Source organism: Cyphellophora attinorum (assembly GCF_001299255.1).
Source record: "Cyphellophora attinorum strain CBS 131958 chromosome Unknown Contig2, whole genome shotgun sequence".
Classification (NCBI taxonomy): Eukaryota; Fungi; Ascomycota; class Eurotiomycetes; order Chaetothyriales; family Cyphellophoraceae; genus Cyphellophora; species Cyphellophora attinorum.
The window spans coordinates 417,857-445,791 of NW_017253230.1; the positions used below are offsets into that span (position 1 = coordinate 417,857).

At 54.5% G+C, this 27,935-nt stretch overlaps 14 protein-coding genes across 14 annotated transcripts; 7 read left to right on the forward strand and 7 right to left on the reverse strand.

The window, feature by feature from the left end:
- Positions 1 to 2,256: 2,256 nt before the first annotated feature.
- AB675_2455 (uncharacterized protein) lies at positions 2,257 to 3,340 on the forward strand (the record flags this gene model as incomplete). Its single annotated transcript, XM_018142427.1, has 3 exons — positions 2,257 to 2,352; positions 2,400 to 2,564; positions 2,624 to 3,340. 3 exons carry the CDS (start codon positions 2,257 to 2,259, stop codon positions 3,338 to 3,340), a joined length of 978 nt encoding a protein of 325 aa, XP_018005209.1.
- Positions 3,341 to 3,783: 443 nt separating this feature from the next.
- On the forward strand, positions 3,784 to 4,254 carry AB675_2456 (Ubiquitin-like protein 1; the record flags this gene model as incomplete). The annotated part of the gene is made up of 3 exons (XM_018142428.1): positions 3,784 to 3,849; positions 3,953 to 4,035; positions 4,170 to 4,254. 3 exons carry the CDS (start codon positions 3,784 to 3,786, stop codon positions 4,252 to 4,254), a joined length of 234 nt encoding a protein of 77 aa, XP_018005282.1.
- A 728-nt stretch (positions 4,255 to 4,982) lies between these two features.
- AB675_2457 (uncharacterized protein) lies at positions 4,983 to 6,115 on the reverse strand (the record flags this gene model as incomplete). Its single annotated transcript, XM_018142429.1, has 2 exons — positions 4,983 to 5,865; positions 5,925 to 6,115. 2 exons carry the CDS (start codon positions 6,113 to 6,115, stop codon positions 4,983 to 4,985), a joined length of 1,074 nt encoding a protein of 357 aa, XP_018004769.1.
- Positions 6,116 to 6,533: 418 nt separating this feature from the next.
- On the forward strand, positions 6,534 to 7,508 carry AB675_2458 (uncharacterized protein; the record flags this gene model as incomplete). Its single annotated transcript, XM_018142430.1, has 1 exon — positions 6,534 to 7,508. One exon carries the CDS (start codon positions 6,534 to 6,536, stop codon positions 7,506 to 7,508), a length of 975 nt encoding a protein of 324 aa, XP_018004761.1.
- A 270-nt stretch (positions 7,509 to 7,778) lies between these two features.
- AB675_2459 (Flotillin-like protein 1) lies at positions 7,779 to 9,398 on the reverse strand (the record flags this gene model as incomplete). The annotated part of the gene is made up of 3 exons (XM_018142431.1): positions 7,779 to 7,923; positions 7,976 to 8,922; positions 8,970 to 9,398. The coding sequence occupies 3 exons, from the start codon at positions 9,396 to 9,398 to the stop codon at positions 7,779 to 7,781; spliced, it is 1,521 nt and encodes a 506-aa protein (XP_018004836.1).
- A 922-nt stretch (positions 9,399 to 10,320) lies between these two features.
- AB675_2460 (uncharacterized protein) lies at positions 10,321 to 11,073 on the forward strand (the record flags this gene model as incomplete). The annotated part of the gene is made up of 1 exon (XM_018142433.1): positions 10,321 to 11,073. One exon carries the CDS (start codon positions 10,321 to 10,323, stop codon positions 11,071 to 11,073), a length of 753 nt encoding a protein of 250 aa, XP_018005144.1.
- Positions 11,074 to 11,458: 385 nt separating this feature from the next.
- On the reverse strand, positions 11,459 to 12,397 carry AB675_2461 (uncharacterized protein; the record flags this gene model as incomplete). Its single annotated transcript, XM_018142434.1, has 1 exon — positions 11,459 to 12,397. The coding sequence occupies one exon, from the start codon at positions 12,395 to 12,397 to the stop codon at positions 11,459 to 11,461; it is 939 nt and encodes a 312-aa protein (XP_018004783.1).
- A 1,727-nt stretch (positions 12,398 to 14,124) lies between these two features.
- AB675_2462 (uncharacterized protein) lies at positions 14,125 to 14,988 on the forward strand (the record flags this gene model as incomplete). Its single annotated transcript, XM_018142435.1, has 3 exons — positions 14,125 to 14,438; positions 14,556 to 14,668; positions 14,726 to 14,988. 3 exons carry the CDS (start codon positions 14,125 to 14,127, stop codon positions 14,986 to 14,988), a joined length of 690 nt encoding a protein of 229 aa, XP_018005294.1.
- Positions 14,989 to 15,556: 568 nt separating this feature from the next.
- Positions 15,557 to 16,426, forward strand: AB675_2463 (uncharacterized protein; the record flags this gene model as incomplete). Its single annotated transcript, XM_018142436.1, has 2 exons — positions 15,557 to 16,052; positions 16,209 to 16,426. The coding sequence occupies 2 exons, from the start codon at positions 15,557 to 15,559 to the stop codon at positions 16,424 to 16,426; spliced, it is 714 nt and encodes a 237-aa protein (XP_018004924.1).
- Positions 16,427 to 17,388: 962 nt separating this feature from the next.
- Positions 17,389 to 18,552, reverse strand: AB675_2464 (uncharacterized protein; the record flags this gene model as incomplete). Its single annotated transcript, XM_018142437.1, has 2 exons — positions 17,389 to 18,443; positions 18,495 to 18,552. The coding sequence occupies 2 exons, from the start codon at positions 18,550 to 18,552 to the stop codon at positions 17,389 to 17,391; spliced, it is 1,113 nt and encodes a 370-aa protein (XP_018004844.1).
- Positions 18,553 to 19,635: 1,083 nt separating this feature from the next.
- AB675_2465 (28 kDa ribonucleoprotein, chloroplastic) lies at positions 19,636 to 21,318 on the reverse strand (the record flags this gene model as incomplete). Its single annotated transcript, XM_018142438.1, has 4 exons — positions 19,636 to 19,796; positions 19,843 to 20,306; positions 20,358 to 20,497; positions 20,533 to 21,318. The coding sequence occupies 4 exons, from the start codon at positions 21,316 to 21,318 to the stop codon at positions 19,636 to 19,638; spliced, it is 1,551 nt and encodes a 516-aa protein (XP_018005077.1).
- A 692-nt stretch (positions 21,319 to 22,010) lies between these two features.
- On the forward strand, positions 22,011 to 23,831 carry AB675_2466 (Dolichyl pyrophosphate Man9GlcNAc2 alpha-1,3-glucosyltransferase; the record flags this gene model as incomplete). The annotated part of the gene is made up of 1 exon (XM_018142439.1): positions 22,011 to 23,831. One exon carries the CDS (start codon positions 22,011 to 22,013, stop codon positions 23,829 to 23,831), a length of 1,821 nt encoding a protein of 606 aa, XP_018004998.1.
- Positions 23,832 to 24,392: 561 nt separating this feature from the next.
- AB675_2467 (Kynureninase) lies at positions 24,393 to 25,883 on the reverse strand (the record flags this gene model as incomplete). The annotated part of the gene is made up of 1 exon (XM_018142440.1): positions 24,393 to 25,883. The coding sequence occupies one exon, from the start codon at positions 25,881 to 25,883 to the stop codon at positions 24,393 to 24,395; it is 1,491 nt and encodes a 496-aa protein (XP_018005224.1).
- Positions 25,884 to 26,486: 603 nt separating this feature from the next.
- AB675_2468 (Indoleamine 2,3-dioxygenase) lies at positions 26,487 to 27,931 on the reverse strand (the record flags this gene model as incomplete). The annotated part of the gene is made up of 2 exons (XM_018142441.1): positions 26,487 to 27,488; positions 27,536 to 27,931. 2 exons carry the CDS (start codon positions 27,929 to 27,931, stop codon positions 26,487 to 26,489), a joined length of 1,398 nt encoding a protein of 465 aa, XP_018005138.1.
- Between the last annotated feature and the right edge of the window lie 4 nt (positions 27,932 to 27,935).

Consider the following 27,935-nt stretch of genomic DNA (forward strand, 5'->3'; position numbering starts at 1 on the left):
CCGGTAATCAGAAATCTGAACAGTAAGGCTAGCAGGAGTCATCGTGAGCGATCATCCTGCCTATAACAAAGGAATCGCCACAGACCACGAGACCGTGAGCCTGTGAGGCCAGCAGCATTGTTTCAGCTACTCCGTGGATGGCTTGCCTGTACACACGAGGCATCCTTCGTGTTCTGGGCAATGCACGGACTGGGCTGGCTGGCTGTCAAGGACCAAAGCATCCTTTCGCCTATTAGCGAGCTGAGAAGAGTGCAAGGGTCGTAATTGAAGTGTTCGTATATGGTGGTGTGAGGGGAAGTATTGACCCTGAACCATCATGGATCGGAACGCCGTGCGATGACAGCTACTCAGCTGAGTCTTTGCAAGTCTGGGGAAGGACATTTCGACAGGGTTGTTGGGTGACCTGCTCGTGTCGGTCCGAGACCGTGCCCAACCGCAAGGCGCGTTGCACTGCTGGGTTTGGGGGTGGCAGATGGTCAGCTCAGCCCTGTTCGCTCCGGGCTCGGGCTGTGGTGTCTTGGAGTCCAAGAACGGAAGCGCTTGGCACGTAGACGAAGATTCGAGAGTTCTCACGTATTCTCATGCTCGTGATGAGCGAGGCAAGGAAACGATGTAAGAAACCAATATTTCATGAAGGCGGAAGAGGTGACATCATGTATCCGAGAGCGAGGCAAGTGCTACTTCCAGTAAACAGCAGGATATGTCAACGAGCAAGAGCAAGCCGCAAGCGTGCCTGCCCAGGTGGCTGTAGACACATCGTTGCGAAACGGAATGATCACGATGGGGAAGTCAAAGTATTCGACGTATACCGCCAAATGACTGTAAGGATTGGCACAGTTGGTCGAAATGTCCTCTAGACCGTGACTTTGATTGATCTCGGAAAGTGCACTGCAATAGCTTTGGATACTTCAGGTCGGGAGGATGTCGAAAGCCCGATCTATTTGTGATTGATCTCGCGTCGCCGCGGACGATAGTGCGTGGATGTTTGTGATGTTCAGATTCTCAATATGTCTCGAATCTTGGTACACTCGCTGCCTCGAATCCGCATCCCGCCGTTGCATAATGCTTGTGAAGACCCAATATCGCCCACTGATGTCAACACCACAAAAGCGCTGATCGGAGGTTCTCACGACACTTGTCACTTCCCATCTCTGCGAAACGTCCACAAGCCGCCGGCCCATGACCACAGCACGCCCCCATCGTGATTGCGAAAACTTAAAAGACAAGCGCAGCACCCTTCGTCTTCTTGTCACCGCCCAACTCAAAGTGCTTGCACCGCTTCAAGCTCAACTGTGCCTTTGTCTTGCATTGTGTGCACTCGAGTCTCAGGACGACCTTCTTCGTGGTCTTGGCTTTCTTGTGGAAGACGGGTTTTGTTTGACCACCGTATCCGGACTGCTTGCGGTCGTATCGGCGCTTTCCTTGGGCGAAGAGAGAGGCCTGGACGTCGTGTGAGTGGCAACCTTAGGTGCAACGGGCATGGGGACAGGGGCGGGAGTGTTTACCTTGCCGGCTTTGTATTGGGTGACTTTGTGTTGTGTGTGCTTCTTGCAGGTCTTGCCCTTGCAGTAGGTGCGGCGGGTTTTGGGAACGTTGACCTGATGGGAGAATTGTGTTAGTACATTTGATACTTTTCGAGAGGGATTCGTTCGCATTCGAGGATGGACTGTGAGACTGCGACAGCTCTTCAGATGAACGACTCGGGTCGCGCAGAGTCGACGCGGCCTTTTGCTGGATATTCGTTGCAGCTCCACGGTCGCCTTCGTCGCGACCATTGCCATTGCTTCATTTCGCCGACATCATCGACCATTCGTGCCGTCACCATCATCGAAGAGCTGCCGAAATGTACCGCAAGCTTGCAGAAATAGGGCTGTTTCTTACCATTTTGACTGAGTGGTCGGTGTTCGGTTGAGCTGTAGTCTTATTGAAAGCGTCGGCAAGTCGTGGACGAGTGCAGTCTTGCGAAAGCGCAGGTCGATGCCAAGCCACACACAAAATTCGGCGGGGCTCTTCTGGGTCACGTGAAATGCTGAGTCAGCTGGTTGCGAATCTGAGTAGCTCCTGACTCTCGATTGAGCTCAACCTATTCTGGCAACAACCTCTCTGGGAAGCACTCGGCTTGTGTCAATGATTTGTGGATGTTGCGATGAGTGAAGACCGACGAGGTGGGTAGAGCAGCTGTCGTGGCTCTCTTTCGACGTTCGCTATTTGTGATTTTCTGTCGATTTCTGTGCACGCGAGTCCAAGCTCTTCTCAATGGCTAAGGTTGCGATCGAAGATCTGTCCGGGACCGCCACACCTGTGACAAGCAATCCGTATGACGGCCTGATACAGGCAACAAGTAATAATCCAGTGCGCTCAGCTCACAAAGAGTCGTCGCACTACTGACAAGATTCTAGCAAAAGCTCCAAGAGCGATATTCGTTACATCGCCAAACACGGAATGAACAGCAGAAAGCAAAGATATTGTCAGATGAGTTCACAGGCTGGGTGTTGGATGACTGCCTGGTTCAACTCGACGGACCGCAGAAGAACTGTGAATATGTTGATCCACGAAACTGCCTGGTACGTCGATCTCCGGTATCTGCCCCTTCAATGTACGCTCACAGACTAAAACCACACAGGTCTTTTGGGGTCGCCCTCCACAGAAGGTCAAGAACATGGTCAAAGTAATCCAGCAAAAGCTCAAGGACGCAGCACCAGACATTTGGCTGATGCCAGTCGACAATTTGCACATTACGGCTATGGAAGTCACACATTCGAAGACAGCCGAGGAGATCGACCAACTCGTCAAGACGCTCGAGCCGGCCCACAAGATGATCGCAGACTACCCGTCCGAACATCACGCTCGGCTCATCAAGCCCATGGTCTCGTACGACTCTGCAGCACTTGCACTAAGCTTTGTTCCAGCAGCAGGTGAAAGTCCTGGTCGGCACCGGAAAGCTGAGGACGATTCGTACACGTACCATCACCTTCGGCGGGATCTCTACGATCTGATTTCGAAGGCGGGCGTCGAAGTCGGATCTCGATACGTGGTGCCTTCAGCTCACCTGACTATCGCACGATTCAACACGCCAAATCCGTTCGGTGGCGATCCTCTTGATGGCAATGTATCTCTGGACATCAAGAAGCGCAAGCATTGGATCCGTGAGATCGAGCTGATCAACAAGTGGTTGGAGGCGGAGTACTGGCCAGATCCCCGTGCAGATCATGGAGCAGGAATAATGCCTGGCGGGGAGTTCGTTGTCGGTGCAGAGAAGGGTCTGGACTTCCGCAAGGGTACACTGTGGTATGGTGGCGGAGAGACGATATATTTGGGGAAAGGCTATCACGACAAGTGAGATGATGCTCAATTCGATGTTCATGGTCTTTTTGTCCACTGCGAATTTGTACATTGGTTGATGGTGCTCACCCGAGTTCTGGTCGAAGTATCCGATGATCCTCTATTCTTTCGAGCTAAACCTTTTGATACCAACTCGGCTCTATCTGACCTTCACTGAGTAGTTTACAAAATCGCATATGCGCTGCACGTGCTAAAGTGATATGCCCTTTGTAACAAGGCTACTACCCCCGACGCCAAGGCCATCCCTCCTTCGCGCCTGCTGCGGGGCCGCGGTACTGGCTGCCTTCTCCATCATGACATCTATCCTTATTAATTGTTCACCATCACTGCTAAATCATTACCATTGCTCGCCTGTCTGACAATTGAGCTCCCTTACCTTTCCTTACTCGACTCTCATCTCTCCTATTGCCGCCCGCTTCGCGTCAACGTTCAAACGCCGCAATGCTCATCAAAGTCCGCACCCTCACGGGCAAAGAGATAGAGTTAGACATTGAGCCAGACTACAAGGTAAGCCGCTGGTGAAAATTGTTGCCAGCATCTCAGCGCTGGTATCACAGTCGAGAATGCTATGTGCTGAAGCGTTGCTGACATATGTTCTTTCCCAACACAGGTCTCACGAATCAAGGAACGTGTCGAGGAAAAGGAAGGCATCCCTCCTGTCCAACAACGTCTGATCTACGGAGGAAAGCAGATGTGAGTCTCCGCAAGCAGCAGATCAGGTCGCCGGATTTCCTTCGACCGATCTCGACCATTCGAAGCAGACGTGCAGAGATGCAGAGAACGATGGCACTGCATTGAGACAAAGCTGACATGGTGATGATTCGCAGGGCTGATGACAAGACTGCCTCGGACTACCAGCTGGAAGGCGGAAACACCCTGCACTTGGTACTTGCGCTCAGAGGAGGCTGCTAAGCCCGCAAAAGACGAACTGAGAGCAACAGGTCCGTTTATTCAACGGCTATCGTCTCCTTCGCGACGGCCCGTGGTAAGGATACGACATTCATGTGTCCCAGCACTACGGGTCTCGGAATCAGAAGCTCAGCCAAAGACGAACATGTTTTCAGCACGAGCGACACATGAGATCCCGATTGACCGACTAGCGCAGGAGGACCTGTTGGGTTGGGCATGCATCACACAGAACATTTGGCGTTGGAGTGTTTAAGGCGTAAATGATTCGAAGATCCAGAAGCTTCGAGGAGGACTTCGTTCTGGCTGCGACAAGCTCTCCCGAAAGCATCAACTCCATCACCGCTGCATCACCGTCTCCATCTCAGACTTCTAAGCCCGTCACTCAAGCCCCTGTGCTTGCTGGCGGTGTTGGAAGACGACCTCTCGCGCTCACGATCTCGCCAAGTCCAGTCCGTCAACCACAAGAAGCGTCCTCTCAATGCGTTCATGGCCTTTCGTCGCAGGTGATGATTGGGAGCTTGAACGTCTCATAGTGCGCATCGCGCAATACAACGGGATCTGCTACCACCAGGTAAGGAGTTTTTCGGGTCAATTCACTAGACAGTCGAGATCAGATCGAGATACTTTCCTCAAATGACCGACCATTACGTATTCGAAACGACATCGTCCCAGTCTACAGAACGAGTGCTTTTGTGAATGTGATTTCACCATCGTGTCAGCTAACTACCTAGCTAAACATTCCCCTTCACCCTCTTCGCTGGCGACGAAGAAGCCATAAACAACGCTGGCGGTGCTTTCCGTTTCTGCTGCAATATCGGCGCAGCAGCTGGTCGTGCCGGATGCAATGCTGTGGCTGGCACTGGTGTCGGACGAGGACTGCTCCTGTCCGGCTTCGCTGTGATTGTTGGAACCTCAATATCGTCACCATCGTCCTCGCTGGAGGAAAAGAGGTCTTCGTCTTCGAGGAATTCGAGTGAGAGGTTATTGCTAGTGCTGGAGGGTGCTGGATTTGATTGCGTGATTGGCGGTAGGGCATCACCCGGCCGCCGGTTCTGCATTGCCCTCAAGCGTGCTTCGCGGTCTTGTGTCATGTCGTACCCGTTCCCTGGCCGTGGCGTCGTCCTCTGGCTCTGATCGACGGCAGAAGACGCTGCAGTGACAGAGCTGCCCCTTCTGACAGGGATCCTCACCGTCATTGGCGGCGGCGGACTCATCCTTGATTTCTTGATCTCCTCCACCATGCTCCTCGGCGCCACACTGACCTTCGCCGGATTCTTATACGCACTCGTCCCCGCGCTCTGCTGCCCGTTCAACTTTGCCAGATTCCTCTCCCTCAACATCTTCGCTCTTGCCGCATCATTGACCTGCCGCTTGATCTTCTCCGCCGGGCTCAACCCCTTCGAGCTGGGTCCCCAACCCGCCCTATTCACCGCACTAGACCGCACGACTCTCCTCGCCGGCATCTGATGCACATTCGTCACCTTCGTCAGATTCTGCTCCCTCGTCGTATTGATACCCTGGTAGGCCGCCGCCAGCCTCCCCGCGGCCTCCCGTTCCTCCGCATCCGCCTGCTTCTTTAGCTTTTTATACACCCGATACCAGTTCTTCGGATCACTGGGCCGATGAGGTTTAGCCTTGGAGAACTTGGGGATGTTCTTCTCCATGAACGCTACCCAGAGGCGTCGGTGTGGCCGATGATCTGCGGGGAGGAGGACTCGATGAGCGCGAGTTGTTGTGGGGTGGGGACTTTGGCGAGGATGGGGAGGACGAGGTTGGGGGGCAGGTCGCCGAGGGAGGTGATGCCGGACGCGTGGCGGGCGGCAGAGCGCTGGGCTATGGCGAGGAGGGAGTCCGGGCCTGGCATTGTGATGGTAGATTAAGGACGTGGTGGTGGTGATTTTGGTGAGAGAGGTGAGGTGAGGTGTGAGGGCTGATCTTGTGGCTGATCAGACAAAGAACATAGTGGACTGTCGGAACGGGTGCGTCCTTATGTAGATCAAATCTTCGCGCTCGATGTAGATCGATAGTCACCTTGATCATATCGCGGATCACATTGTAGTGTAGATCAACAAGGCGAATGCAATGATGTCGAGTGAAGCTTCGGCCTCTGGTCCCGGCAATGTGGGGGAGCGGCATGCCTAGAGCCATTCAAGTTTAGGGCCCGCTGCAGCTGCACCTTTCGCCTAAAGTGATGGATATCTGAATTCAAGTTTACTTCTGCCGCAAACATATTCTGACCCTCTTCCCTCCCGTCTCCCAATCAACGTCCTACAGTATCAGCCATGGCGGCATTCACCCTCCTCGACCCAGCCGAAGAGGACAAGCTCCACGCGACACGCCTCCTCCCCATCGAATACCGCGCCTTCACACGCCTGACCGGCAAGCTTCTCGGTCCCAAAACACCATATCAAGAATTCCTCCGCCTACGTGCGCCCACCACCATAGAAGATAACAACACCAACGCAGACGAGACCGGCGAGCCAGAAGTCCTCACCGAAACCACCACCACCACCACCACAACACCCAGCAACCGAGAATCCATATCCCAAATCCTCTCCACCCTCCCCAAACACCGCGCAACCCTCCTCAACGAATTCTCCCTCTTCACCCGCTCCACAATCCAACGCATCCACCTCCTCCACTCAGCCAACACCACCGAGCGCGCCCGCTACCATTCCGAAACGCTCGCCATCAGCGACAAAGCCGACAGTGTTCGCTCCGAGATCTCCCATTTGCGCACACAGCTCGAAACAGCGCAGCAGACGTTGGCGAAGCGGAAAGAGTGGGATGTCCTAGCGGATAAAGTCACCGGGGATAGGAGGTTAAGGGAACGAGGAGAACAGCATGTGGGGATAGAGCGGTTGAAGGGGGAGATTGAGGAGTTGGAGCGGGAAGGTGGAGAGTTGGGGACGGTGTGGGCGGAGCGGCGGAGTCAGTTGGATGTTGTGGTTGGGGAGGCGATGCGGTTGAGGCGGCAGATTCGGGGTGAGAAGGAGCCTGGGGCGGAGGGTGAGGCCGAGGAGGATGGAGAAGATGAGGTGGATGACGATGGCGGTATGCCGCGGAGCAACATCGGGACCCCTAGGCCCGGTGAGGATGACAATGGCGGAGCAACGCCTTTGCCGGAGGTGGGGAGGAGTAATGTCGGCACGCCGATGATGGGAACACCACGGATGGGTGCTGGCGGCAGCGGAGCATTACTCGAAGTACCCGAGATGAGTGTGCTGCCTCCGGCTGATGAGATGGACACATCGTGAGTGAGATACCTGACATCACACTTGGCGCGATGGCGAGCAATCTGAACAGGAATGTCAGCCACGTCTGCGCCTTCTTGCACCACAAGGAGAACAATGACTCGAATTACACAACTACGGATAACCTGGCCTTCCTCCACAAAACAACTTCCACTGGGTATCGATAATTCTGCCGCAAACACAACGAGTGCAACTCTCACCGTGGTAAATTACACTCCACGGCTCGCCTCAGCATCCTGCTGGCAGGTAGCAGATGCTTTCACCTGGTCCGTTTCACTTAGACCCGGACGTAGAGCCAGCCTGCTTCGCGTCCCAGCCGGTGAAGCTCTCCTTCCTGGCGTGACCGTTGCCCAGTTTGGCCTCTTTCGCGAGCTGTTGCTGGTATTCTTGGTGCTGGCCAGGCGGCATCTGGATCATCCTAGGGGACTCGGTCAGTATCTTCTTCAAGGGCCACTCAGCGAGGTGCTCACCAATTGGGAGGCTGGATGCCAGTCTGCTCGTTGATCGTGGTCAGAAGTGGCGGCAAATTCTGCATGATGTTCCGAATGCTGCCCATTGGGTCGGCTCCAGCACCGTCGCCACCAGATGAACCCGTATTCCAGATAGTGAATTTCGGGTTGAGGCCCTGAATGGCTCGAGCGTTGGCCAGAGCCAGCTTCTCATGAATGTTATGCTGGATCATCTGGTACTGGAGGAACATCTGAGGTCCGCCCAGTGCATCGACTTGAGCCTTGAGCGCCGCAGCCTGAGCCTTGAGTGCCTCAGCCTCACGCATCTTCTGGTGGTAGACCGCATCGGCCTCCTGCATGAGTCGAGAAGCGCTGGCCTTGGTGGCCTGTTCCGTCTTGAAGAATTGAGCCTCTGCCTCCTGACGCTCGGCATAAGCTTTGCCATCGGCGACACGATTCGACTTGTAAAATGCAGCATCGGCGTCTTGCTCGGCGGTCTCTCGAGCGATCTTCGATCTGACCAGATCTTTAGCTCGCAGGCGTTCAAGTTCGGTCTGCGCTTTCTTCAGCTCGACATCCTTTTGAAGTTCGGCGTCACGGGCTTCTGCTGCACGTGTGGCTTTGATCTGTGCCATCTTAATGCCCATGTTGAGTTCGGTCTGTCGGTTGGTGAGCTCGGCGTCAGCTTGGGCCTTCTCAGACTTTCGCTTCGTCTCGAGAACGGCAGTCTCAGCATCAATCTTGGAGATTTCCTGCTTCGTCTGGCCACGCTTTGATGCTTCACCAACTTCACCCCTCATGCGAGCCTCAGCGACATCAATCCTGGCTTGGTTGCTGGCACCTTCATGTGCCTTTCGGCTAAGGAAGGCGAAGTATTCGCTACCCGGAGTGTCTTGAAGCTCTTTTACGTTGGCATTGTAGATTCGCAGACCGAATTGAGCCAACTCGTGTTGGACATTTTGGATGACCTGGATTTGTTAGAGCTGCTTCTGCGGAGACGGACATGTCGACTCACTTTTTCCTTGAAGATCTGTCGCTCTTTGAAGATCTCTTCCATGGTCATTGACGAGACGATGACACGTGTCTCGCCTTCGATGATGCCCTTGACGATGTCTTGAACATGGCTTCTCTGTGTCGGCACAACAGCGCTCTTCGATGAGCTGGTAGTCCTCGAGCCATCAGGCTGACCAGTGAGAAGCAGCGCGTACTTCTTCAAAGCTTCAGGGTCGTTGTCGGGGCCGATAGTGAAGACAGCAGGAAGAGCGAACTGGAGCTTCTCGATGGACATGGCCTGCAAGTTGAGCGGGAAGTCGATAGGGGTGACGGAGATCCTGGTGACCTTTTGCCATGGGTAGACAAAGGCCTTCTTCACGACGCGAACATCTTCGATCTGAGCACCCGTGATAACGAGGTACTCGTTGGGTTCTGAGATGCAGTACCTCATCTTGTCGGTTTGTGTAGTCTAACGAATGGGGCTGGATCGATACTTGTCTGTCAATGAGTCGACCGAATCGATGCAGTGGGTGATCAAGGCGAGTGTTGTACAGGAGTGCAAGAGGACGGAAAGAGCTGGGAGCTCTCTTATACACAGCATCCTGCGCCTACACGAGGAAGGTACTCCCCTCGTGACTATCAGTATGTGTACTGCGCCCTGTTACTGCGACCGGACTTCTAAGTACAGCTGGAGCAATAACTCTGTTGTGGGCGAGAACGTGCTGCGCAGACACCTGGCACCCGCTTGGGAACCCGAAAACGAAGTATACACAACACGTTGATAGAACCAAATCTACCACAAAGGACAGGGCATATGTGGTCTTGACGTTGCCGCAATGGGATCTTGGGTGGAGCATTGACTGCCGTTGACCCATTAAATATGAGCGAAGTACTGCTGATCAGGACCAAAAGCAATGGTACGACATAGCCAGAATAGAGGTTCTTCGCTGGTTCAAGGACTCGGGAGGATGCAGTCTGCCTGGAGTTCGCCTGAAAGTACAGAGTGGCTGTACTTTCCACATGACCGGTGACCCGCGCTAAGCCGGATCTGGTAAATCGGGCCAAATCACTCACTGCCCAGAGCTTTCGAGTCATCCTAAACAAATGCGCATCAGACGAGCTTGAAAGAGCAGTTCCGCGGCGAAGCGAGCTCCATAGCTGCGTCCGGACGTATGCTATATTCGCAGGTGCGAGCGTGCAGGAGTAATTGCCAATGAACCGGCACACCAGTATGCTCTTGCCGTGCCAAGGCTGCCTACACTAGGCGTACTTGTCGACCTCGGACTCGGGTTCATCCAGTCCAGAGCCCGCCTGAGTCGACCATCACTTGTATCTGTTTCACCTCTCCGAAACGCTTCGTGTCGCCAGCAAATATGTCAAGCAAGTCTTCAGAAGCGCAAGACGACCAAATCCCTAGCTATGAAGAGTCCATCGCAAGCTCATCACCTAGACAGTCACAGCCCACAGGGTTCTCCCAGAAGACTCCGACGACTTTCCAGCAACGGATAAAGGAGCAACGACAACGCCGCATAGCTACAATCCTACTCGACCATGTAGAGCCCGCCATAGCGGTCCACCTCGAAAATGGCACAAATGAGATGACCCTGATACTGCTGGGAGCCGACGCTTTGGATGGAACAGTGCGCTTGAGCGTCTCTAACATCACATCACCATCGCTCGCGAAACCCACGACTCTCATCCGGCTCAACGGCAACGATTTCAACGCGCAGTTCTTGACCACCTGGTCCTTAATCCAAGAACTGTCCGATACACTCGTGAGGTCAATGGTTGACCCTGCCACCTTCCCGCAACTGCAAGCACAGCTACCACAGATAAGCAGTGTCCAAGCTCCAGAATTGCCAGAAAGACCTGCCCCGAAGTCATGGCTGAAGCGAACGTTTGGTCTGCCACCTGCGGACCAGGACCCTACGGGCCAGACTGGATCATGGAAGCTAGGATGGCGGAGTGAAGAAAATCCGGCTTTGACATCGAGGACTGTCGCGACGAACGATCTCACACTCACGGCAAATTTGACATCCGTGACATTCAGGACGGAGAGTGCGCTTGGACTGTTAGAGTCTTCCACGGTGAAGTGTCTGTGGATGGACGTTTTCTTCAGGGCGTAAGCAAGGCCGTCTAAGCTGTCCGGCCAAGCGCTAGCCCCCTTTCTAGCTAAGTAGATATTCACAGCATATTGTATTGAATTCTCGCCGCGCCCTCCCTAGCTAGGAAGTTCGTGCAAGATCTTTGCTATTGACTGACGCTTAAGTGAGGCTCATCTCAGAGTCATCGAGAAAATCAGCAAGATAATTTCAGACCTTCAGCGTTCGCCCGCTTAGGAGACACATTATTAGCGCACCGCAAACGCAATGCTGAAATTACCAAGGCGAACTCGTAGGGGCAGCAGATGCGTACGAAGGACGCCCAGTACATGTCCGAGCAGCCTGCGAATAGATGGAAACTTCATTGGGACATGTCGCTATAGATCTTCGAGGGCTTCATATCGACCTCTCAGGGCACGAAGACCGTCCTTTCTTTTTCGTTTCCCCAGGCCTGGTCTACCTCCTCCAACTTCCTCACTGTCAGTGCCTGCTTCTCCAGCCCCTCCACCGCCCTGACCAGCCCTCCCGCTTCCGCCCCAAATTCCTGCATGGCCCACGCACCCGGTCCTGATCCCCTGATCGTGATATCCTTCGACCTGAACACCGCCGCCGGCCAACTCGCGTCATTGCCCGCCATACTCCCAATCTGCACAAACTGCGTCGGCACCTTACTCTCCAGCGCATTCAGACACGCTATCGCGGCGTCTCCGTAAAGATAGTCCAATATGACATCCACCTGATCACCCATCTTGCTCCACTCAGTCTTCGCCGGCTCCTTCCCATCAAGCACGATCTGTTCGTCCAAACCAAGCCCGTCCATATGCCCCCTCGCCACCCCAATAACCCTCCCCGCCCCCAATTGCCGTGCAAAATGCACCGCGACCTTCCCACTCTGACTCGTCACCCCCAGTATCACAACCGTCCAGCCCTTCTTCCCACCCTCCCCAACAACCCCCTTCGTCCTCCTCGTCAACGCCATCCACCCACCCATCCCAGGATTCACCAACCCGGCAACCTGCACCGCATCCGCACCCTCACTCAACTCCACCAGCGTCGCCTTCGCCACATTAACATACTCGGCGAAACCTCCTCCAGTGGCGATGCTAACGAAATAGTAACGCTTCCCGGTGGACTCGTCGAGGCGACGCCGTCGCTGGCCGGGCGTGTAGGGCAGGCCGGCGGATTTGGCGGAGTAGTGGTTGCCGAGGGCTTGGGCGCGGACGAGGCGATGGAGGCCGCTGGCGAGGACTTTGAGGCGGATTTGGGAGGATGTTGGAGGGGGCAGGTCAGGGGCGGAGGGGGTGAAGGTGGGTGGGGTGCCCCAGGTTGTGGATTGGATTGCTCGCATTGTGCCGGGTCTTCGAGAGGCGATCGGTTGCTGTGGTGATACGTGCGGGTGTGGCGAGGTGTGGAGGTGTGAAGGTTGGACCTGAGAGTCAAAAGGATATCTTGCTCAAGTCAGCCTTTTCAATGCACACAGATTGTACTCGGCTTGAAATTTCGGGGCCGTTAGTCGTGGACTTCGAAAGCTAAGACGACGGGGCATGTGAGATGCTTTTTATCTTGACCTCATCGCTCGTCACTGCCAATTTCGTAGGCCACCTTCTGTTTGTCATTGGGACCTACGTAGGCGCGCCTGCCGTGCAGAACGTGCCTTGGAAGCCTTACTACTCGAAAGCAGCAAGCGCCTGAATGAGTAAAGTATGACACATCGACCAATGGCAACGAACCAGAGATGAGGCAGCCTGCACTCCGAGCGATGTTCTTATTGTCAGGACTGCCCGCGTCAGGCATCGAGTTATGTAAGTGTGCACATCGATGTCAGCTAGTGCAGTGTTGGTGGTACCTAGGATCGCTGCAGCTGCAGCTTTGGAAGCGGGACGTTTCCAATGGGTGGAAAGTTTGCAGCGCCTTAGTCATCGCCAAAAGAGCTTGCACTCCCTTTCCCTAAATTTGACCTCATCCCTGACTTGAGTTGCTTCGTTAGAAGGTTGATGAATATTCGCATCGGACCAGTTCGGGTGACCGAGGTGTGGTCGATGACTCTTCCTTGAACGCTGTCCAAAACCTCTGTGCGGACGAATGAATGCGGTAAGAACAACTTCAACAGCTGAAGGCGCGACGTAGCTGGACCTGAAAGGAACGCAACTTAAACTGAATAACACTCTCATGTGGACGAGCAGCTGGCAACTGCTCTTGCTCGATGAGCGGCAGTGCCTGACCTCGCCCATCTGGCGAACTCCTTGCAACGACCTGAGTTTGTTGAGCCTTTGAGAATGCTGAATTCTGTGTAGCAGAGACTTTCTGTTGATCACCAATGCAAATGAGGCATCAGGAGCATTGGAAGCATCACTCCCGTTGAGATCTCACGCGCATGCTCGTTGCCTCTGCTACGGGCCTACCGTCCAGGCATCAAAACACTGTCGGTCGAAGTGAAAGCTACAAGAACAACGACTATTTCTGGCTGAGAAGGCTTTGCGACGGCCGCCAGGCTCTGGCTGCGAGGTCCTGTCATTTCACCAGCAGAGGCGTGACCTGAACGGAAGGCACAAACCTGACTGTGGACGTCGCGCTGCCACCGAAGTTTGCATTCGATAGCATTCAGGAACAAATGGGCCAGTGACTCTGGGCCACACCTGCCATGCATGTATTGAGCAGGTATCGACGGTTTGCTCCATCGATCTCGAGCTATCTCAGGAGCGTTGCACCTTCTCCGCCACAGAGTGGCCGAGGGATAAGTCAGTGACACTTCGCTGACCTTCGATGAGGACATCACTGCTCTGTTCAGTAAGAGCTCCTTATCGAGCAGAGATGTCAGACCATCGCGACCAAAGCCTACTGCATGATTCTGGACCTAAAATGTCTTTGCTGACCAGTAGGATGCTCGTGAACGTCTCAACAGACTGTACAGCTGAGTCTTCGTTGTTTACATTGGCATAGGGTCTATCACCATCAGGACTATATACAAGTCGCGTGTAACCTCTGACCAGCAGAGACGTTCTTGTTGTCCTTCTCACAGCTGAACCACGCCCAAGCCTGCCCCTATCTGTTAACTTCTCCGTATCATCACTCATGATGCGTACCCAAGTTGCCGTTGTCGGCCTTCTGGCCGCCGGAGCCACTGCTCTGAACATCCCTCGTGGTGAAGAGAACGGTCAAGGCGGCGGCGGCGGCCACCACGACCACGATCACGAACACTGGTCGACCTCAACCTCTTGCTCGACCTCGTCCACTTCATCTTACCCCTGGCACAGCTGGTGGTCGTCCAGCACCACCACAACTGGCACTACCAGTGGCACGACAAGCAGCACGACCGCCAGCACGACCAGCAGCACTACCGCCAGCACCACTAGCAGCACTACCAAGAGCACCACCAGCTGTACTACATCGTAGGTTCTCCGCCGTCGCCAGCCCACACCTCGAGAGACGATGACAGAATGTCGTCGTCCCTTGCCCACCTTTCCGGATAGCTTTACCCGCCGGATGTTGTTGCTGACACACAACAGGAGCAGCACCACGAGCGCTACCACGGCCACAACAACCTGCAAGCCAGAGACCGTCACGTGCTACTACACTACCACGGTCTGGAAGGAAAAGGAATGCCCTACTCATGGCTGGGGTACGTTGTCACCCTTCCCTAAACATCTTAGGTGTAGCTGTCACTAACAACACCCAGGCAAGTCCTCCACCACCGAAGCGTGGACTACCGGCAAGCACGAGCACGAGAAGACCACCAAGAAGGAGCATCACGGCAAGCCTGAGCCCACTACCACCAAGAAGGAGCACCATGGCAAGCCTGAGCCCACCACCACCAAGAAGGAGCACCATGGCAAGCCTGAGCCCACCACCACCAAGAAGGAGGAGTACCACGGCAAGCCCGTGCCCCCCAAGGACGGCCATGAGCACGACGGCAAGCCATGGCTTAATCCTCCTCAGTGAGGTCACCCTCGGTGGCCCCGTGCCCGAAGCGTCTCAACAATGACCCTGGCGGGACATGATGTTGGGTTCAATGCTATCCCAGCAACTTTTGACGAAGCATAATGATCGTCTTGTTTCATGAGCAAACAAGAGTCGTGGAATAAATATGAGTAGCGGCAGTCGGGACAAGAAACACAGACAGATATAGAAATCCTTGAACTGCCAGTAAATCATGATCTCCTGTCGTCCATCTATTCACTCGTCTGGACGCACTATGCTAACATCACCGACATGCTCAACTCAAGTTACCCTGAGCGGTAAGATGCTGTCGACGATCATGATGCCCGGACGCCGGCTGTCGGACAACCGAGAGCCGACGCAGGGTTAGGGTCACGGAGACGCCAGAAATCTCCAAAAGTTGCAGTCTCCAATCGAAGCACTGCAGTGCTCTTTTTCCAATTGCTCGGGCAGATGTTTTTGAACTTCACCAGCGAGTGACGACGAATACACTCGCATGGTCAAAGTTGAAACTCGGTTATCGATCATATAGGTCCCCTTGACGTCTCTCTGTCTTCGCCGGCCACCGATCATGAGCATCTGCGCTTCCTGCCGTCGCATGCTCCTCTCGCGCTTCGTCCGCCCATCACCACACCCACCGACATCCACACCACGAAACATCCATCCGCGCCGCGGCATAGCAACTGCCGCCACCGTCCCATCAACACATAACGCCGCACCTAGCACCCCACTGCCCTCCACCACGTCTCCAACCACTCCTGCACCCACCAGCAGTTCTCCTCCAACATCCTCCCAACCCTTCAGCACTCCCCACATTGCCCCTCAACCCACCATCCCCGCCGCCATCGCCGACCTCCGCGGCCACGCAGCACCAGGCCTGAAAAAGACGCCCTCGAGCTGCATAGCAGGCACGCCCCTCAAAGGCCTAAACTACATCAAAGGCTCACCCGTACTCCTCGCAAAGGAAGACGACGAGTACCCAGACTGGCTATGGCGAGTCCTCGACGACACCAAAACCGGCGCCGATAACGAGACGGGAGCATTAGGAAAACACAGCTCGCCGGTACGTCATTACACTGCACACTGATTCCAGCGAGCCTCCTCCGCGGACAAGCCCATCACAGTCCCCTTCCGGCATTCGCTCGTGCTAAGCAGCTGGACGTCCGCACGCTCTCTACTGCCAATCTGCGACCTGGACCTTTGCTAACAACCCTGCCCCACAGAAATGACGAAACCCCAACGCGCCCGCTACGAGAAAAAGCAAGAAAAGCTGCGCAAATCCCTCCCCAAGAGGATCCCCCTGCACGAGCAATCCATCGATTTGACGCCCGCGAATGCCACGGCGGAGCAGAGCTTGGATGCGAGGCAGGCGTTGACGAAGAGTGCAAGGGATGCGAGGCGGAAGGCGATTCGGGAGCGGAATTTCTTGGTCAGTATGTAGAGCGCCTCGCCTCGCCTCTAGGTCGGAGCGATTGTGAGGGCGTGTGAAGAGAAGCTGCCATGGGCGGAATAATCAGAGGTCGGTAAGAGAAGCCGAGTCGAAGGACAAGGTTTTGAAGTTCGGTCAAAAGATGGAACATACCCTGCGGTGAAGCGTTATTTTTGTACAAGAGAACGGATTCAAACAGAACCACCCAACACTCCCGAATTCGCTTCTCTAGGAAGCGCCTGCTGCGCGACCAGCAAATTGCTCGCTTCGCTCGCCTGAGGTGGTGGTGAGTCGGTGGCCGCGAAGCGGCCACCTCCTCCCCACCACCTCCACAACCCACCGTCCCCTGCGGACGGTTCAGCCAGCAGCTTAGGTGTTGTGGGAGACAGAGAATAGTATTAGTCGAGCAAAGGAGGTAGGAAGCACGAGGAAACCGAGGCGCGGGAGGTGCATATTGCACAGCACAGGGTAGGGTGGTCTAGTATTGATGAGAGGAGAGTCACCCTCGAGACTTTTACGACAGAGTTGGTGGCAAGGCATGTACGTGCGGGTTGTCCTGCGGCAGCCATGAACGTGTTTGTACATTCAAATGGTAGGATCACTTCGTGGCACTCACTACCCACGGAAACTTTGTTCACTTCTCAAGTTCTTCCTGCTAGAATTTAGAGAATTGTATCTGGTATCTCTGCTATGGAGCGGACACGCTCCTTCAGGCGCTGCGCTGAGTCTGTTCTGCATTCTGACAGATATGATGGTCATGTCCATTCCCAATGTTGAAGCCCTCTTCGTCGGAATCACCTCGTGTCGCTCTTGATATCTCAGATAAAAGTATCAAAATTCATCGCCCATGTCATTATGCATCCCATTCATTCTCATCCAAAACTCCCGTTCGATAGCAGAGGCTGCCCTGTTCGCCATTTTCCCAGCATTGCACCCACTCTGCGTCCGAAAGATCAATCCGTGATGTTCATGATTCACGCACGAATGGCGCTCGTACTACCGGCCCAATTCATCCTTCGCAATCCACTGCCACGCATAGCCTCTTGGGCAGCGCAACTGCCATTGGCTCCGCCAGCACTGCCAGCCAGACTACCGCTTGCACCAAAACCCAGCTCTGCCTCTGCGCGGCCGACTTCTCGTCCCCACGCATATCCTGCGCTGAAGCTGATGGCAGATAGAACCAGCACCATGCCTGCAGATATCACCCAGCCGGCAAGTGTGGGACTGATGATATAGTCATCATAAGATGAATAGGTTGCAGATATTGGTCGTTGTTTCTTGCTTTGATGCGCCTCACGGTCTTTGGAGCGGGAACGGGAGCGCCTCTTGGAGGGTCGGGATGTTGGACTTGATGGTGATTTTGAGGATGTTGCGGACGGTCTCGATTGTGACGGTAGGGCAGATTCGGGTATAAGGCGAAGAGTCGTCGGTTGTGTGGAGGGCCGATTCAGGGACTGCCGCTGAGGTAGCAGGTCGTGCTTTTCGCCATTGGTGGCTTTTGGTCGGACAGCAGCGGCGCAAGATAGTAGCGTAGTGAGTGACGCTCGTAAGGCGGCATCGTGGTCTGGCTGATAGGAAGCCGTCATGCCCTGCTCCCGGGCACGCTGAAGATGAGGTCGCGGTCGAATATGCGAACTTGGGGCTGATGTAACGCGAGGAAAGTACGAGTCGCGGCTCGAGTGTGCTGACGGTGGATGGGAGAATGCATTGGGTTGTGGTGTGAAGACCTCTTCGGTTCGCACACCCAGGGCTGTGCGGTTATCATCATCATCGAGATCCACTTCTTCATCGTCTTCTTTGACGATGTCCTCGTTCGAACTGCTCATTACGCGATCGCTCTCCGATGAGCTCTCGTCATATTCATCCTGGCTACTTCCAGCAGTGCTCAACGAGCGTGGAGGCTCGGTCACCGAGCGCATGGGAATCAGCGGGCGAGGAATCCGTTCGCTGGGTGTTCTTGAGGCTTGAATGGAAGCCATTGAGTTGACAGAAGACGGGGAGGGGTTAGACGATATGTCGACCCATGATTCTGTAATCGGTCAGTACTCTCACAGTCATGTCGCAGATCAGGGCAACTGACCTTCCCCGCGCAGTCGCCGTCGAGCCGAAGCGGCCAGGGAACTATCTTGCTGAGCCATATGTCGTGAGTTTTGCCCGCGTAGTCGTGAAGCGCTCGAATCTGTGTAGGAGGGCTCCATCGAGCGTCGTCAAACTAGAGTATGACCAGGACGAAGGCCACCTGACCGATCACAAGCAAGGGAGGGTGTTGGCGCACGGACTCAGTCGTGCTAGGTCTATCGTAGATCGACACGTCGAGGCGGGCTTTGTGTTCTCACAAGATTGTCGTCGCTCACCGCCTACGAATCTAGCCTGCGTGATGTACCGTTGGGCAAGCGAGGCTGGTGGCGGGGCCTGGATGATGGTGAGATCCAGACACCGACGGAGATTAGCCGGTCCGAGGATGATACGCGTTGATCAAGGCGCGATCTGGCGGGGCAATGGAGATTGGAGGGGTACGTCGATAGGCCGTCGATGATGAGTAGAAGACAATCCTTCTGTGCAACGAAGAGAAGGTGTGAGGTCAAGCAGTCGCAATCACCGTCGCAGCTTCTGTTTGTCGTGTGTTCACAGGGAATCTAGTCGGTACAGCAGTCACTAAGTAGAGACACGAGACACTGCCCAGTTTAGGCGGTCAAGGGCCCAGGCAGCCTGAACTAGCCATGACTTGCAGAAGCGGTGGGAAGCTTGGATGGAAATGATCATTCGGATGCCCAATCATGCATTGCCAGCAGCCATCTTCGGGCCTTTTGAGATATCATTCGTCATGCCGTCACAAGACGTGCCCACAGAAATTAGCCAGAACTGCTGCGATCATGCATCCGACACTGTTGCATCATAGGCGTGGCATTCTCAAGCACAGAACGTTCAGCGATCAAGGAGCACTGCAGGCAATAACGAGTACGGCATGTTGAGTTAAGATCATAACATTGTGCTCGTAGACACTAAATAGTAGCTACTAAACACGATCCAACTCCCCTCAGAATTTCAAGCAACTTTTCTTAGAAGATCACCGTACTCCACCTACGCCATATCAGTGCCCTCCCCGTAGACAACGCAACGGAAATGAGTGATGGTCCTGTACAGTAGACTTCCATGGGTATCGTGAGAGATCATCGCAATCATGACAACAGCTCCCCTCTCCGCACCTCATCGTAGACCCTTTAGAAGGTGGTCTTCTTGCCGCTGTAGTCGCCGAAGCCACCACGGTTGGTGCTCGCGCCACGTCCTCCGCGACCACCGAAGCCTCCACGACCTCCGCGATCACCGAAGCCGCCGCGGCCACCACCACGACCGCCTCCACGACCACCGAAACCGCCACGGCCTCCGCGATCACCGACCGCCACGACCTCCACGACCACCTCCGCGACCACCACCACGGCCGCCGAAGCCACCGCCGCGGGAGTCACCGTTCTGGTCACGTTCCGCGGCATAGTCGAGACGAAGTGTACGGCCCTCAAGATCCTGACCATTCATGCCTTGGATTGCAGCTGTGGCCTCCTCGATGGTGGCGAAGGTGACGTAGCCGAAGCCTTTGGCTTGACCGGTCTCGCGGTCGGTAGGCAGACGAACGCCGATGGGCTCGCCGAACGAGGAGAAGGCTTGGCCGAGAGCATCTTGACCGACTGACCAGGCAATGTTGGCGACGAAGACGGTGGCAGACGGCTCGCTGAGCTGATCACCGTGCTGCGCTTGACGGTTCTGCTGGCGCTCAGCTCTCTCAGGACGGGGTTGAGAGAAGTCAACATTGAGTTCACGACCGTCCAGCTCTTTCTTGTGCATCTCGGTCGCCTTGATGGCATCGTCGAGGTTCTCGAATTCGACGTAGCCGAAACTAGATGTGGGTTAGCATGATCGCGTCAATTGGGTGCAGCTATTGACATACCCCTTGAGGCGACCAGTGTCGCGATCAGTGATGAGACGGACGCTGTTGACCGTTCCGTAGACTTCGAACTCTTCTTTCAACCAGTCTTCAGTCATATTCCAGGAAAGGTTACCAACGAACAAATTCTTCTGGGCTTCCTTCTCGACGCGTCAATCTTGGCCTTCTTCGAAGTGACGGGTGCTTCATCATCGGCCTTGCGCTTGTTGTTCTTTGGCTTGGCCTCCTCTTCGTCCTCGGAGTCGTCGCTGCTGTCTTCGGATGAATCATCATCCTTAGCAGCAGCCTTCCCACCTTCGACGGCAGTCTCCTCATCGCTCTCGGACTCGTCGCTCGAAGAATCGTCATCCTCCTTCGGTGCAGCAAGCTTGCCACCCATGACTGCAGACTTAGCGGGCTTCTCATCTTCAGAATCCTCACTGTCATCAGATTCCTCGTCGCTAGACTCATCCTTCTTAGCGGCACCATTGACCTTCGCGACGCCGTTCGTCTTGGGAGAGACTTTGGTGGGCTTCTCATCCTCGGAGTCGGACTCACTGCTGGAGTCGGAATCGCTATCGGCTGCGGCAGGAGCGGCGGCCTTGGCGGCACCGTTGGTCTTGGGAACTTCAGCATCGGAGTCGCTCTCATCGGAGCTGGACTCCTCGGAAGAGCTCACATCTTTGGCCGCAGCTTTCGCGCTGGGCTTTGCCTTGGTCACCGGCTTCGTCTCGACTTCGCTGTCGGACTCGGAATCGGAGGAGCTGCTGGCGGAAGTATCGGACTCGGACTCGCTCTCTGGCTCGGGAGTTGGCTCCTTGACCTTCTTCGACTTTTTCTCCTTCTTTGCGACCTCCTTCGCAATCACCTTGCTCTTGCTCTTATCGGTCTGGGCGGGCTTGGTGACGCTTGCGCCTTTCACTTTTGTTAGCAAGTCCGAGGACTTGGAACCTTTCGAACCTTTAGCAGCTTTGACTTTCGACATCTTGACTGTGAAATTATTAGTATGGTCGCGCGCCTGTTGCGACAGCGAGGTACTCACATATTGGTGTTGATTAAGCTTTCTAAACCCTCAGTAATGTTGAATTGGTCTTGTGCAAAAGCCCTCGATATGCCACGAACCCTCAGTTGGGACAGGAATAGAGGCGGACGAAAAGTTTTTGGGGACGTGAAGACTGAAATCTTCTGTGCGGCCAACAACCCTCTGACGTAACAAGATCCCTCAGATAGGCGAGCAAGTGAAGTTCTCACTTGAAGCGACAATCAATGAACAGTGATGTTCACGTGAGGAAACCCTCAGTAATTGGTCAGGCAGGGAAGACAAGCAACAACCTGCGATAGCCCCTCAGACGATATCAAAGAGCCCTCAGAGAACCCGACTTCAATATGCCCTCGAGATACAGTATGCCCTCTAAGATATGCGCAGATGCAAAGAGCAGTATTGTGCGATACGGTAGTCGACAGGAAGAAGAGAGAAGCTGAGCAGGCCACCCTCAATACTTGAACTTTTTTTCGACTCGAAAAAATCTACAGTATCGATAAGCTAGAGCTAGTCCCATCTCAGGATAGATCGTCCCCAGCCTCGAGTTGTGGAGTATTGAGCTCTGGTCTTGGACACGAGATACCACTAACGTCCATTGTAGATATCACGACAGCTGCAACTCGACAGGAAGAGCAATGTCGGCATCGCACAAGCCACGGAAGAAGCGGAAAGACATACCGCTCACACGAAGCCAGACTATAACAGACATTGTCACGGTCGACGCGGTCAGTAACGCGGTCATCCCGGACTTTCCCCTGGTTGCCTTTCTGTGGCCTGCCAGAGGTACGACATCGCAATGGCTTCTCTTGCCATTGATTTTGATGATTGTTGGTCTGTTCAGATGGTCGGTCGGCTTATGGGGTCACTCTGGTCTGGGCAAGCCGCCCATGCATGGCGATTTTGAAGCTCAGAGACACTGGATGGAGGTAACAACCAATCTGCCAGTCTCGACCTGGTATTTCTACGACCTGCCGTACTGGGGCCTCGACTATCCACCACTCACGGCCTATCACTCGTGGATATGCGGCAAGGTTGGAGCCCTCTTCAGTGAGGACTGGTTCGCCTTGCGCAAGTCAAGAGGCTTGGAGGATCCCATGCTGAAAGTTTTCATGCGAGCCACGGTCATGGTGTCGGAATACTTCGTCTACATCCCAGCAATCATCATCTTCCTCCGACACTACAGCAGAAACCAGGGGACAGGCACGACCTCATTCAATGTAGCATTAGTTGCCATTCTCATGCAGCCGGCAACCATACTCATCGACCACGGACATTTCCAGTACAACACCGTCATGCTTGGCTTCCTGGTGGCGACCATGTCGAGTATTTTTTCTGGCCGTTCCCTGTGGGCGTGTGTCTACTTCGTGGCAGCGCTTGGTTTCAAGCAAATGGCACTCTACTATGCACCGGTCATCTTTGCATACCTGCTCGGGTCTTGCTTGACTCCCACATTCCGACCGGGACGCCTTCTTTCGATTTCTGCCATTACCCTACTATCCTTCGCAGTTCTCTACGCTCCTCTACTGCTCGGCGCGCTCTACGAGCAATACCGCGGCATTAATCTGGGATATCAGCCCCCTCCTCCATTGCTTGCTACCAGGGGCTTCATATTGGACAGCAAGAATCCCTTGCATGTACTCATCCTCCAAATCTCGCAGTCGATACATCGAATCTTCCCTTTCGCCCGAGGACTCTTCGAAGACAAGGTCGCCAACTTCTGGTGCGCCCTCAACACCGTCTACAAGCTGCGAAACCTCGAGGCACTCATTCCGCTTCCCAAGCTCTCATTACTCGCCACATTTGTCATGATCTTGCCTTCATTCCTCATCACTTGCAGCAACCCTCAGCGAAAATTGCTTCCATACGCATTAGCATCATGCTCATTCGCATTCTTCCTCTTCTCATTCCAGGTCCACGAAAAGTCAATCCTCTTACCTCTCCTTCCGATGACGCTCCTCCTTGGTTCCGCAAAAGGCCTCTCAAAGGAATACCGCGCCTGGATTGGATGGGCAAATGCTCTCGGCGTCTGGGCTATGTACCCACTCCTCAAGCGCGATGAGCTGAAGACTCCATACGTGGTTCTTTCTCTTCTCTGGGCTTTCCTCCTCGGTCTACCGCCCACATCAGCTCTAGCTTACTACACACCCGGTCGCGAGAACCTCATGGGCCGACCGCTCGAGGACGACGAGCTACGCACACCAACAAAGATACTGCATTGGCAGTACTACATCGTCATGGCGTTCTGGCATATACTGGCAGCTTTCGCGGAACCGCCTGCCGACAAGCCGGATCTGTGGGTGGTAGTGAATGCTTGTTTCGGTGCTGTGGGCTTCGGGATCTGCTATTGCTGGTGTACCTGGAAGCTGATCACCGAGAGCGGCTTGATGGATGGCTACTTCGCTGGTATTGGTGCCATGAGCAATGATGCTGTTGAGTCGGGCAAGAAGGACAAGTGAAACGTTGTCAGGTCCCAGGCAGCGTTATCAATGTCGCTGTGGGGATCAGAGTCCTCCCAGAATCCACGAGTATTCACACGCATGGGAAGCAGTCTTGGCAGCAGTTCTCCGGACCGGACCAGACGATGGTTGGCTCGGGCTCACACGTCCGCAGAGTGGCCGTAAGTCTGACACAGCAAGGCATCGATGCACAGGTGTGGAAAGAGGTGGCGAGTAAGGCTGTCACGGGCCGCTGATCGTGCACTTGCCTAGAAATCACTTGTCGCTCGTGCCATCTTTCATCCTGCCTCGCGCATGCCTCGCAGTTCCGTCTTCTTACAGTGGAAGGAGCCTCCAACCTCGCTTGCATGATCTTCGACCACCCGTTACAAAGAAAAATCACTCACCGCTCGAGTCCACGAAGCAGCGACAATAGCTTTCATGTGCAGAATCCTCCCTGGTTGAGTGGCAAATTTACATCTGAAGAGCCTATATCCATAAAGCATGGAGATCTTGTTGAAATATCGTGTATATATCTGCTACCAACCATAACGCCACGCTGGAATTCAATAATGTACTAGATCAAGCATCACAAGCACCCTTGATGATCCCCACAATCCGCCAAACCTCCTCGTATGAGTTATACATCGGCGCTGGCGCCACCCTGCAGACATTCGGCTTCCTCTGATCAGCAACCACGCCTGCCTCCTCCATACCCTCGCCCACCTTCTCCAGCAAACCCTCCTTCTTGAACAGCACGCTCAATTGCGCGCCCCTCTGCTCTGGGTCTTTCGGCGTGATGATTTCGTACGCCGGCTGCCCATCGACCTTAGGCACATCGCTCAGCAGCAAATGCTCTGCGTACGCTGTGATGCTCAGACTCTTCTTGCGCAGCTCTTCCATCGACGTCTCTGCGAACACCGAAAGCGACGCGATCAAGCTCGTTAGGTCGATCGCAGAAGGGTTGCTGACCTGAAAGCCCTTGGCGCCCTCGATAGGCACGAACTTGTTATCCATGTTGAAGCGACTCGTCCTGTCGCCAGCGTACCAGCCCGTAAGCCTGTGGCGGAAGTCGAGCTTGCCTGTGTTTTCATCCTTGGTGACCTTGCCATGCCGCTCGTGCACGAATAAGCCACCCATACCACCGGGACCTGAGTTCATATACTTGTACGTGCACCACGCTGCAAAGTCCACGTCCCAATCATGCAAATACAGCGGCACGTTTCCCGCCGCGTGCGCCAGGTCCCACCCAATGGTCAAACCTTTGCTCCTCGCGTGCGCCGTGATCGTCTTGATATCCAACAGCTGACCCGTGTAGTACTGTATACCAGGCAACAACACCAACGCAATCTCATCAACGTTCTCGTCAATCGCCTTGCAAATCTGCTCAGTACTCAACACGTGCTCCCCATCCACCGGCTCCAACAAAATCATCGCCTCCTCCGCCTTATACCCATGCAGCTGCACCTGACTCTCCACCGCGTAATGATCCGAAGGAAACGCATGGCTCTCCATCAGAATCTTACACTTCTTACCCACAGGCCGGTAGAAACTCGCCATCAGCAAGTGCAGATTCACAGTCAGCGTCGCCTGCATGCTGACCTCACTAGGCAGCGCACCCACAATCGGCGCAGAGAGGTCCGACGCCTGCTCGCACAGCTCCTGCCATGGCTTCAGCGGCGAGTCCGCGATAGGTCGGAAGTGGCCATGTACGTTCAAGTGCGACCAGGTGTTGAGCTGGGCGGTGATGTAGGAGGCGGTGCATTTGGGCTGGAGACCTAAAGAGTTGCCGCAGAAGTAGATTGCTGGATCGGACGAGTCGTTGGGGGTGGAGAGATCATTGGCGTGTTTGACTTTGAGGTTGGCTTTGGAGGGGATGATGTACTCGTTGCGTAGGTGGCGGAGCGGGCAGTTGGTGTCTAGGGATCTGGCGTAGTCGAGGGTGTTGGCGTTGGTGGGGAAGGTGTGCTTTTGGTTTGGGTGTTGTTGCGAAGATTTGAGTGGTGATTTGGCTTTTACTGTGGGTGTGGTTGTGCTCTCAGAGGGCAGCTGTGCGATAGATGGTGGCGACATTGCTGGTGTGCTTTACGAGGAGTTGGCAGAATTCGAGGTGTGTGATTCCAGGGCGAGGTGAGGTTGCAGTTGTCCTTTGTAGTATTTCGGATAAGAACAAGGTGCTCGTGGTACTTTTATCTACCTGCCTTGTAAAGGATAGCCTATCTGCGACGAGATGCATTTTCCATTCGTCGATCTCCGCGACTCGCGTCGCTCTTTACATAATGCTGCCCATAGCCCGGCTAGAGGCGGTATTCGCGGGCCGTGTAGAAAATGACGGCGAAGTATCTGTAGATGACGACAAGACCGGCGAGATGCCTCGCCAAGACACGGTCCGCATCCGTGAAAGAGCTCCATCTTTGGACACCTGACTCTTGATCCAGTGCTCACCACGGATCACTGCTAAGCTCCGATAAGCGAGTCGTGGTGGACTCAATCCGAGTATACGCGGTCACGACTTCCGCTCTCACAAGTCATGTTGGGATCATGCGAAGTGCACGAGGCCCGCGAACGGCTCCGCGGCGGTCTGCAACTAAGACGCGTTGAAGCACCACGAGCACATTAATAGGACAAAGCACGATGTTCTTATAAGATCTATCGAGCGGCTGTACCATGTTGTCTCTATTCCGACTCAGCAGACTTCGTCTCATCTCGCGTCTGCTTCAGGAACGGCAGCAGATCCGTACCTCCCGTGCCATACAGCTGTGGGACCTTTCCTCCCTCTGGGCTCGCTCTTCTGGATGCAGCCGCAAGGCCAACCGCTTCTTTCCTCAACACGTGCGTGGCTGGAGGCGATCGCGATGGCGTGATGATATACCGTGTCACAATCTGAATGTGGATGTCCCGGAACTTCGACAATGCTTCCACTGTCTCGTTGTACGCGGCCTTCACGCTTTCTGACGCCTCCTTGGAAATGCAGTATGCCCGAACCTTGGTGTTCTCCTCCACATAAGCCAGGAAGCGACGATGAGGACCAGGCATGTAGTTTCTCATGTCCGCCATATATGGATTAGCTTTCGACTTGACACCTGCGTCGACAGATCGACCACGATGTGCGCCAGTAGCATGGTGCTCGATGCCGAGGGCAATATCAAGCAGCTGTATCAGCGAACTCTGTCCGTTGCTGCCTCCACTATACTGGTGCCACTCTCCTTCGCCATCACCCATGTCGAAGAACACGCCCTTCGGCAGGCCCAGTGACGCCATGCCTTTTGTGCCAGCAAGAAGCGGACGGACATCGTGGTAGTATGTTTGTGGGTCGCATCTTTCGTACATCCTTTCGAGCAGCATGCTGATGCTTTTAACGTTCATTGTCGTTTGGGCAAGACTGTCAACCAAGGTTTCTTCGTCCCCACACGCAGTTGCATCTATACATCTCAGAAGTTCTTTGATGATGGGGCCGCCCCTTGATTCAAGCGCCACTGATATGAGGTAGAACCATTCTTCATCCTTCAAGCCAGTCATAGTATGGAGACTCCTCAGGTTGGTCGGTTCTGTCATGTCACATAACGGTGACTGAAAAGCGAAATTCCATAATATCAGTGACGCGTAGGTTGCGATGGGTGGAAGGTCATGGTGTGCTGCAACCTCGGTCAAAGGGATCGCTAGTTGTGGAGGCAGCGTCTGTGCATGTCAGATTTGATGGTCAGACAGAGAGCGTAGGCACCTACATCTCTTGGTCCTTTCCCACTCCAGACGTATGCTTGTGTCAGGAAAGCGAGGACAACATATGCTCTCTGCCATTGTCGTTCTGTTTGCAAGAATGCGGTCTGGAGAATGGGAAGGGCTTCAACTGTGGCGTGGACAGTGCCGGTAGCAATCCGTTCTGGGAGTGCTCTTATTGCATCCTCCCACGGCGCGTAGTAGGCGTCTGAGAGCTGTCGCAGTGGCGAGGCATGAGGTAAGAATCCAGTCGACTCCGAGACGAAGTACTCTTTTAGCAGCCGTTGTGAGTTCATTGTTGATGAATTCTGGTTTGCTTCTTTGTCGGTTGATAGAGGGCGACTTGTGAGTTGTCGACGATGTTCAGATGCCAGCTGTAGCCCTGTAGCTTCTGTTGGCGACATTGTT